At 38.0% G+C, this 11,045-nt stretch overlaps 1 protein-coding gene across 1 annotated transcript in view; it reads right to left on the bottom strand.

Moving 5' to 3' along the window:
• Positions 1–522: 522 nt before the first annotated feature.
• Positions 523–11,045, bottom strand: part of LOC134848527 (uncharacterized) — a 30,649-nt gene continuing 20,126 nt past the window's right edge. Inside the window, exons 2-5 of the mRNA XM_063866027.1 lie at positions 10,768–10,846; positions 4,957–5,138; positions 1,429–1,559; positions 523–813 (exon numbers count right to left, since the gene is read on the bottom strand). Of these exons, the coding sequence (XP_063722097.1) occupies positions 523–813; positions 1,429–1,559; positions 4,957–5,138; positions 10,768–10,846 (683 nt within the window). The remainder of the gene's footprint in view (positions 814–1,428; positions 1,560–4,956; positions 5,139–10,767; positions 10,847–11,045) is intronic.

Genomic DNA, 11,045 nt, shown 5'->3' with positions numbered 1-11,045 from the left:
CCAGGACTTCTCAGAGAGTGAGGCGAATGTAACCCGAAAATTTGGCGTGGATCTAAAATTTTCTCGATGGGGGGAGGATGTTTTTTCAATGTTTTTTGAAAGTTTATTTTGAGCTTTTTTAGTTCTCCCAAAACACCGTTAATACCCTATTTTGCCAAAATGTTCTGCTTTGCAATCAATTTTTTTTAAATGTCAAAAATTCTGATTTTTGGGTCATTTTTCGCCAAGAAGTTATGATCAAAAATATTGTGTTTTTGCGGTGTTGCCCACTCAAAACTAGAATATAATGACTCAATAGACGCCTTCAGAAGTTTTTAGGACTAGTAGATCCGGGATTGGATGTCAAAAAGAGATCCAAATTTCACCCTTTAGGGTTGACATAGTCGAATCCCTGAAGGATGGGGGGGGGCGTCCACCCTTTAATTAAATCCGTCCATGAAAAAACTAAAATTATTTCCCAAATCCTCCGTTTAAGAAAATGTCTATCTCATTTTTAATATTCTATCATAAAACTTTTATTAACTAAATAAGTTTCTGCTCATTAAGAAGTCCAGCAATTTGCTCGCTGGGGCGTTCACTTTGCTCGAGACATAGCCATGGATTATCGGGACATACAAACTGTCTTTTCCACATTCTGAAATTAAGAGATCCACTCGTCAATTGAGAGTTGCTGTATATTACAGTCTCTCTCTCATACTGGATAGGGAACACGAATTGAATGTCTTTTGATACCTTGCCGTCAATCTTCAGGCTGCCCGAACCAAATCCGATTTCAAGGATGACGTTCAGACAGATGGATGGCTCAAAATTGGCCTGAAACAAAAACATCATGTAGTAGCTGTAGACAGGGGCGGATTTAAGGGCGAAGGGGATTTTACATCCATTTTCGACCAAAGAACCATAAATTTTTCTACGGGCGCCTTTGGCGCAAAAATATGCCAAATTTGAAGGGGAGAGCGCGTCGAAAAAAAAACCAAAAAAATCGCAAAATTGCAAAAAATGCAAAACCTGCAAAAAACACAACAAATGCAGACTTTCCAAAAAATGCTCAAAAACAGAATTTTTTACCAATTTCGCTTTTCATTAATATGCCTGCGGCGCAGAAATCTTTGCATAAATAAGGCCTTCATTTTGTTCTGGGAGCACTTGGAAAATCAATTTGGTCGACTTAAAAAAGTCGGCCAATTTCTTGAAATTTTTTTGAAAATCCGCCTCCCCTCGAGAAAATCCTGAACCGCCTCTTGATGTAAATTCAAAAATGAAATTATCATTGCCATCTGGTCATTTGGCAATTAGTTGAAAGGGGGAACATTTCAGGAATATAGTTCGGTAGTTCGGAAGAAATTCTCAACGATTTGTTAGAATGTCTTTTTAGAAAACGGTTTCAGATCATAATCTTTCTATGAAAATGTATAAACTGCTTCCTACCCTTATAAAGGTCAGGTGTTTTCTATTCTTGGTCGAAAAATCAGTCAATTTTTTGATGTAATTGATGGGCGAGTGTCCGTTGCCGTAGCCATAAATTGTGTAAATTGATCTCTGGTAATCACAGCAGTGGCCTGAAGCAAGGAATATATAGAAATCTAATCGAAGAATTTTTATTACTGTTATCATTGCCAAAATGAACAAAAAAAAAATGAATTTTTTCCAAGATAAAATGAGTTTTCCGAAGTGAAATGTATAATTGCTAGATAAAAACATGCTTTTGAAATCTATTGATAATATGCTTTTTGTAGCTGATTTGCCAAAGAGTTTATAATAAAAACTAGTTGAGTAAGTCCTGTAAGTTACGACTCGTTTTTGGTCTGCTTGAAACTTTTTTGAAATCCGTTTCACGTGAAATTTTAATATGAGATCACAATCGATGACATAAAAACAATCTATAAATACTTTATTTTGCGTAAAAAACGCCCTACGACGCACTTTTTTTCCAACCTTCAATTTTTTATTTGCCACTGCGTTGAGATTTTACTTTCATTCACATTTGTCATATTGTATAATACTTCCAATTTGAGTGCTTTTATCCCGGACCATATTTGTCAAAATACGGCTTGTTCGCGTTGATGCTGAACTGCATGCAAAAGTATAATTGTTCCGACTTTCGATACGAAAGTAACGGAATATTTGTGCTCGGGGTGGGTTTTTTTCTTCAGACAAATTTCGATTTTTTAACTAGCCATTTTTGAGGTAATTTTTTTTATCATTCAAAAGATTTTATTGTCCTGAGCTCAAAGTTGAAAAGATATTTCACCTGTGATCATTTTTCGTAAAGTTACGGGGGTTTAAAGATTGCTATTTTGGCCAATTTGGGACAATTAACGCACGATATATTTTGCGCTATTAAAGCGTAAGCGGACAGTTAATCCGTCTTAGAAATCGTTCCAAAATGGTTAAAAGAAGCCTTTTTGCCATTATTGATTTGTTACAAGGTGCGAAATCTATCCTTTTGTGCTTTATATGGCGTGTGGGGGGATGATTTTCAAAAAAAAATTCAAACTTTAGAGAAAAAAAATTTTAATTTTTTTTCTTGCGTTTATTTTTCAAATCTTATTACTGCTCCATAAACCTTAGAGGGCAGTCGAAACATTCAGGGCTTTGCCCTGATACGAGCAGTCTTGTTTAGAATTCAGAGTTGACAATCTTTGTTTCCGCTGTGATAAAAAGTACATCGAAGCAAATTTTCGTTTAAATGCCATGTGCAACTTTCTAACAAACAACAAATAAATATATATATAACTTCATTTGGGAACAGTTAATTCTGCTTTATACAGTTGCACTGAGGTATTCTAATAGTTTTAAACATCTGCAGCTAGAGCTTTCAATAATAAAAAAATGTTCATAACTATACAGGGGCAGGAGCGGATCTAGGATTTTCTCGAGGGGGGGCGGATTTTCAAAAAATCTCTCAAACCAATAAAAAGACCCTTTTTGCGCAAAATTTTGAAGAAAAAAAACAGGCCGTAAAAGGCGTTTTTAGGCACTTTTTTGAAAATTTTGACCAAAAACCGCGTTTTTTTTTGGCGCGCACTCCGTCTCTCAAATATAAAATATATTGGCGCCAAAGGCGGCTTTAAATTTTTTTTCAGGGTACGCCACCAAAAATGGATATTTCAAAATAGTACAAAGGGGGGACCCTTTGGGTCGGCAGGGAGTCGAATCCCTGAAAGTAAAGCGTCCGCCCCACCCCGCCCCCCCCCCCCACTAAATCTGCCCCTGTAAACATATTTAAGTTTTAGCCATAATAATTGAGATTTAAACAAGACAATAATGACCTGTATTTAATTTGTACAAAATACCACTAGGAAGAGGAGGGATGAAATTCAAAATATAACCTTTTAAAAGTAACTGAAAAAATGAATGAAATTGACTTAAATTGGTGATAGTCATGCGTCACAATTAAACTGTAAATCAAGCGAACTTGCTCTTAAACAATTTTTTAACAAAATCTTGTGAAGTGGAAAATTCGTTTATGTTTTTTGTTCAATTTTCAAACAAACTAAATTTTCCTCGGATTTTTAGATTTTTAGATTTTTAGATTTTTTATTTGATTGGGCTTTGTTTGTAACCAAGCACAAGTGACAAAGACCCTGGTAGCTCAAAGTTAGCGTACCCATTAGCTTACCAATCTCGAAAAGTTGCAATAAACAAAAATAGAAAAAATTTTCCAAAAAAAACAAAAAATTATCCAACTTTTGGACTACAAGGACTACGTTGCCAGGGAGGAGCGCCCATGGATCATAATGGGTTATATTGTCAATTGATTGTCAGTATCTCTAAAACTAGACAAAAGTAGTTTTATAGTCAATTCAAAGTGGATTATTATACTAATTTTTATTTCTGTCAGTATAATCTATTACAATCAATTATAATCAAATATAATGGATTTTTTGAGAGGTTTATGATAAAATTTGATAGTTGTTCCGACTTTCGATACGAAAGTAACGGAATATTTGTGCTCGGGGTGGGTTTTTTTTTCTTCAGACAAATTTCGACTTTTTAACTAGCAATTTTTGACGAAATGTTTTTATGTCATTCGAAAGCTATTGTTGTCCGGAGCTTAAATTTGAAATAATATTTCACCTGTGATCATTTTTCGTAAAGTTATGAGGGTTTAAAGATTGCCATTTTGGTCATTTTGACCAACTTGGGACAATTTACGCGCGATATAATTCGCGCTATTAACGCGTAAGCGGAGATTTAATCCGTCCTACAAATCGTTCCAAATTGGTTGAAAGAAGCTTATTTGCCGTAATTGATTTGTTACAAGGAGCAAAATCTCTTGTTTTGTACTTTGTATGGCGTGTGGGGGATGGTTTTCAATGAAAAATTTTCAAATTTTAGAAAAAAAAGTTTTTCATTTTATTTTATTTCATTTAATTTTTTCATGTTGTTTATGTTATTACTGCTCTATAAGCGTTAAAAGGCCGTTGGAACTTTCAAGGCTTCGCCCTGATACGAGCAGTCTTGTTGGTTTTCAATTTATCTCATTTCCTGTTTAGTGCAGTTGCTACGTAACATATTTCATAAATTTCCCATTTCACATTAGATTTGATATATTTATAATTTCTCTACTTTTCAGTTCTCAATTCATGGCAGTTTTACTTTTGTAAGTTTTGTGCACCACAATCGCCATTTTGGTGTCGGTATCAAAAATGCTAGTCATGCAATTTCAACTTATGGAAATGGTATAAATAAAAGAAATGCCACAATTTTTTCTTTTGTATTTATGGCGATACACCACAGTCATGACGATATGCCTCAATTATGGAATTGTATGATTAGCACTATTGGTCTTCGGAGGTCAAACAATGTCGTGTCGAAGCTCTCTGGATTTAAGTTCACCCTTTCAAAACTATTTGGAACTTTTTTGATTTGGTTTCTTCATTTTAGGACTTTTTATAATCATAATAAAAATTCGATTCTCTGATCAGTGAACCATATTATTAAATAGCTTACCGAACCGCTTTGTGCTGAATGAGAAGAAGTTGATTGTTTGAAATATTGGGTAAATCAGACTCATGAACTCTTCTTGTGCTCGAAATAAATTCAATTTGGGAGAAGGGGAGTAGTAAGTTTGCAGAAAAGGCTCAGTTGCGATTGGGCTGTCGGTAAAGTAGCCGCGGAGACAGAAGTTTTTTCTAAACGAAAACTGCTTCCTTTGGAGAAAAAGAACATTTTGCTAACACAAAATAACTAATGTTGTTCGTCGCTAAAAACATTTTTAATTTAAAATCAATCCAGCAAATATAAAAACATACCGATTTTACACTGTGGTACCGCAACTGCTACTGCATTTGCAGTAACCATATTGTGGCCTTGGCTCAGTTGTTCATATTGTTATTTATAAATTATATTATCTTATTATGTAAATCAAGGTCAATAATGTGTGACCTTTATTGAGACAAAAAAGAGAGATTGACTCTCAGATCTGTGGCTCGGTGCACAGTTGAACTCAGAAAAGAAAACTATTTAAAAACAATACGGTTTCAACCATTAAATTAACTCTTCGAAACCATGTCTATTTTCATTATAAACTTCAGAGGTTCTGTCAGTTATCACATGGCGCAGCCAGCAGGATCCGGTTTTACAGCTCAAGACAATAGGACAGATATGGGAATCCCAGTATTCTGGGCCTCTGCAAATTCAGATCCACCCTGGACTTTCGAAACATGGTTTGATCAGTTCCTATTAGCTGTTACGGTCAAAGAGAACGTGGATCCAGAAGTAATGTTAGAAGAACCCAAAATCGTCCTGGAAGAACCTCTACCAGTTCCTGAACCACCAGTGCCGAACGAGGATGCACCTGCAGTAGCAGAGAGAGGAGCCCGGAACAGATTGGCACGGGACAGAGTGGTTCTAGAAAACGAAGAGCGGGTTTTGAGAGGACCTAGAGTGGGACACAACGTATTTTATCATGAAGTTGGAAAACGTTTGACATCAATAAACGTTTAAATCTATAATAAATTTAAAAATCTCTTTGATAGACAAGGGGAGTCAAAGAATCATACTGTGAATACAAAAGTTAAATAGCCTTTATGTCCGATCCAAGAAAAAGGTAGGAGAATCCCTATACACATTCAGGATAAAGTACAAGCAGAGTTAGATAAACTTTTTGCGGAAGGACACATTGAAAAATTCGATAATTGCACAAGCGATTGTTTTATTGCTCCAATTTTTATCACAGTTAAGAAAGACAACTCTATTAAGTTAGCTTTGGACGCAAAACCTATCAATAGACAACTGTATAAAAACAAATATCAGATGCCAAACGCGGATGAATTGATAGATGGTGTTAGCCAAATAACCACGGCAACATCAGAAGGCTCACTGTATTTCACCGTGTTGGATTTAAAGTATGCCTACAGTCAAATAAGAGTAACTGTGGAAACAGCAAAACAATGCAATTTTAACATCGTAGGAGGCCAAGCAACGGGAAAATATAGGTTTCTGACAGGTTTCTACGGGCTGGCAGACATGCCCGCTGAATTCCAGAAAGCAATGGATAGAACACTGAATCACTCCAAAAATACCTTTTGTTTCCCAGATGATATTATAATCGTCTCGAAGGGGGAAGCTAGGGATCATGAGAAATTGGTCCGCGATGTGTTGCAAAAGTTGGATGACAAAAATCTCGCATTAAGAATTACAAAAGGTGATTTTTTTCAGCCCTCAGTGAATTGGTTAGGCCATAATTTGTCGGCAGAAGGTATAATACCGAAAATTACGAAAACTGAGGCTATTGCAAATCTCCAACCCACCAAGTCACTAAAACAATTTAGATCGTTCATGGGTAGTATTAATCATTTATCTAAATTCATCCCAAACGCGGCTAGTTTAACTGATAAACTTCGACCACTACTGAAAGAAGAAAATGAAAAAAAGAAAATAAAGAATGTTCGACTGCCAGTGAAAAAATTTGAGTGGGACGACCAACACTCTGTAGCTTTTGAGGAAATCAAAAAGGCAGTAGCTAACATCGCTTTATTAAACTATTACGATCCATCTAAGCAAACTCAAGTAAAGTGCCCTAGGGGCTACTCTTGATCAATGGTCTAATCAGAACGAATGGGTACCGATTGCATTTGCATCCCGGTATTTAAATTCCCAAGAAATAAAATATTCTACCAATGAACTCGAGCTGCTAGCAGTAGTTTGGGCTGTAGATCGTTTCAAACATTATTTATTGGGAAAAAAACATTAGTTATAGCAACAGATCACAAAGCTTTAACGTCTGCTTTGGGGGAGCATAGATCAAATAAAACGTATCAATCTCGATTAACAAGGTGGGTGGACCGATTACTACCGTACCAATTTAAAGTTACTCATATTTCGGGAAGGGATATGGGTATCGTTGATTATCTGTCGAGAGAGCCCAATGGGAAACCATGGCCGGAATCGGAATTAGATGAGAGATTTGTAGTGACTTCTATTGAAAGTTTTCACAAAGCACTCGACTGTTTGAGCAAACGGCTTAGTGAAACAAATCAAAACATTGACATTAATGTTCTAGAACATTCTGGTTTAAAGAGAGAAATTAACCACTGTAAAGGCAGCTCATCACACGGTTGCTATGATAACCAATTTGTTCAAAACTGGACAAAGCTCGACCGGAACGAAAACGGTCGAAGTTCACGTTTTCAAAAAGAACAGAATCAGAAAAACACATTGTTCAAGATAGCTCGCAAGAAACAGTCGGTCGAAAACTCAGAATTTACTAAAAACTTAAACGGAAAAAATTGCATTCAAATTTCAAAACATCCGGTGGAACTTACTCAAGCAGCGTTTATTAAAAAGATGGAGAAAAACAAATCCGAAAAGTCGAAGAAGATAACAAACAGACAAAATGGAGATCGGGGGGGGGGGGACGAATTGACAGAGCAGGTGACGGAAACTACTTTTCCCCGAACACGCATGGTGAAAAGAGGAGCAGTGTGCAGTAGGCAGGACTCGGATACTTCCGATTCTGAAGTGCCCCAGGTTGAGTGGAGGACAGTAAAGAAATCATTCATACCCAAAGAATATAACGAAATCACATCTGGCAAAGTAGCAGAGACAAATCTAATGTCATTCTGGGATCTCATGGGGGCAGAAAAATCCGATAACCCGAAAAATCTACTAGAACTCGAAGCACGGACAGTTCTGGAAAACAGGAGCAGACATGAACAGGAATTGGAGACAAATGTCCAACCATCAATCATATAAGTGGACCTTACAGCTGAAAGCCCGTCCGAGAGTCCAGAAGTCAGCGTGATTAAAAAGGAGAAGACAAGTCACAACTCCAGAAAAGACGACCCTCGCCAAGGGGCAATGAGTACAGAAAACAGTCTCGAAACAAATTGTTCGATAGGAGTCTGTTAGCAGAGTTGATTTCGGAGGATGCTTGGATGGATAGACTTCGACGAGTGATTGAAAGAAACGATCGTCATAGTTTCGAGTTGTTGGGCCCGTATTCAAACCCTCTATGGAATCAACTTTCTGTGGTGGATGACTGTATACTGGTGGACAACAGGCTAGCTGTTCCGGGGCAATTGCGCCAAGCAGTATTAAAGAGAATTCATCGCGGTCACCCAGGTCAGGAAGCGATGATAGATGTTTCGAAATACCTGTGGTGGCCGCACATGCACAAGGATATAGTCAATCTGGCGGAGGAATGCAGAAGCTTCACTCGCTATGATAAGGAACACCTGGAACGTTCTGCGCTCACCGCCTCTCAACTCAAAAAGCGCAGTGACCAGTCTCGCGATAGCCTGAAAATTGTCAGAAAAGGACAAAACAGCAGAGATGTGAGTTCTCTGTTTAAACAACAGGTTGAGTCGGCTCAGGATCGGGCGAGAGCTCGAGCATTGATGGAACTTCTGGAAGCTAACGCCATGTGGAGTCAAACCAGACGCGATACATCTGCGAACGACTTACGACGTACGGTGGAGGAGACAAGTACGATTAACCCCGAGCTACGAAAAGAAATGTTGTACTCGTGGGAACGTGGTTTTGTCGAGGATAAACCGGAAGATATAATCAACCAACGTCAATGGTCACTCATCTTACTCAGAAAAGATGAGGGGAGGAAAAGCGGAAAAGCTCTCACAAAGCCGCTGAAAGGAAAAGTCGTGGCAGAAACGCCCTCTACTGTCAAAAAAGCAGCAGGGTCTATATACCGGAAGAGTGACATTGCCAAGGCTAAGTTTGTTGTGCAGGACAAAAATAACCATAGACGCTCCCCAACAGGAGAGGAACCTAAAAAGAAGCAACAAAAACAATCACAGCGGCAGTCCGATGATCAGGAGGAAGCTGAGAATAGTGGATCTGAAGAGGATTTACTGCTAGAGCAGCGAAGCATAGATCCGGTAGAGGCACAGCAAAAATTCCAGGACAGCCCAATTGTGGTCACGTGAAAATATATTCTGCAAGGCGGTGGCTTGAATCTAGCGGTGAAAAGGGCCAAACCCAACATGGCCGGGCCGTTCACTAAAACATCGAAGTCAAAAGGAGGCACAGGCGCGAAGGATCCTCAACCAACCAATCTACAGAATAAGTGTGCTGCCACGGCAGTCGAAGAAGAACCTCAGGCGTGTTCATCAAACTCAGCGGGAGCACCAAAATTAACAGCAAAGATTTAACGGCAGCGGACTGGAACCGATTGGCTGATCAGGTGCTGGAGAGAGGAGTACAGCGCACGGCGGCAGATATATTGAACTCTAAAGAAATTGCGGAAGAGGGGGAAGAATCTAATAATCCTCCGGGGTTTTCGGATGAATCAGAAGTAGAAGAAACATCTGTTCGAAAAAGCGGGAGGTCAAAAAAGGGTCCAATTAGATACGGGAATCCAATTAAATATTCGGTAAGGTCGATTTCGAATCATAACGATCTCTTAGATTTAAATCAGGCCGCATTTGATGCATACCGAATCAAATTAGCAAAATTCAAACCAGATGCGTCGAATTCGGTGGAAATGAAGTTTGGACTACTAGAAAAACATCTCTTCAGAAGAAAATTTGGCAGCGAGGCGCTCGACATTCATCGATCTTGGAACGCTGAGTGGCGGGTCCCACTACACTTTGAGGAAGAGCACGAAGAAAAAGACGGAAAGTGAATTAGAAAGATTCAAATGCAACAAGAAAACAAAAACTCCTTAAACTGAGTTCTAAAACTCCTATTCAATATTATTAAAATTTGATAAAGTATAATAAAACTTTCTTGGCTGAGCGGGGTATGTGGTGCCGCAACTGCTACTGCATTTGCAGTAACCATATTGTGGCCTTGGCTCAGTTGTTCATATTGTTATTTATAAATTATATTATCTTATTATGTAAATCAAGGTCAATAATGTGTGACCTTTATTGAGACAAAAAAGAGAGATTGACTCTCAGATCTGTGGCTCGGTGCACAGTTGAACTCAGAAAAGAAAACTATTTAAAAACAATACGGTTTCAACCATTAAATTAACTCTTCGAAACCAAGTCTATTTTCATTATAAACCTCAGAGGTTCTGTCAGTTATCACATACACAAGTGAAACAAATCTTCCCGTGCGGCCAAAAACTCTGGAAACATACTTTTCAAAAAATTTCACATATTTTTTGGTGATCATTTTATCTATACTATGAAACTGTGCTGTGTGAGCGACAACCTTTCATGACGTACAGTCAAAAATTAATAGGTTTTATAGCAGGAAAGATAATCCTGCAGAATCTAAATGAGGCTTATAAGGTGTATAGACAGACTGTGAATGGTTCCTAAATACTAGAAAACACAGATTTTTTGGACTAACTTGAGAATAGAGCAGTTTCTGCCGCTTTCAGAGAGGGGCTGCGGTATGATGAAGCTCAAAGACCACCAGCAGTCGACACCTGAAAATATATATTGCTCTTTTACCCCTAATCACCATCCGGGTTGCCCAAAATTGCTTATCATTCAACTTCCAGCTGAGAAAAATGTTTATCATGTCAAATCACAGGTACGGAAAAATCAAGTACAACACCCGGGTTGATCATCCTACAAAAATTCCCCTTTTTTACAATTTCTTATAACATTTTTATAAAATTTCAG

Source organism: Symsagittifera roscoffensis, chromosome 6, assembly GCF_963678635.1.
Source record: "Symsagittifera roscoffensis chromosome 6, txSymRosc1.1, whole genome shotgun sequence".
NCBI lineage: Eukaryota > Metazoa > Xenacoelomorpha > Acoela > Convolutidae > Symsagittifera > Symsagittifera roscoffensis.
This window is presented reverse-complemented; position numbering and strand designations above follow the sequence as displayed.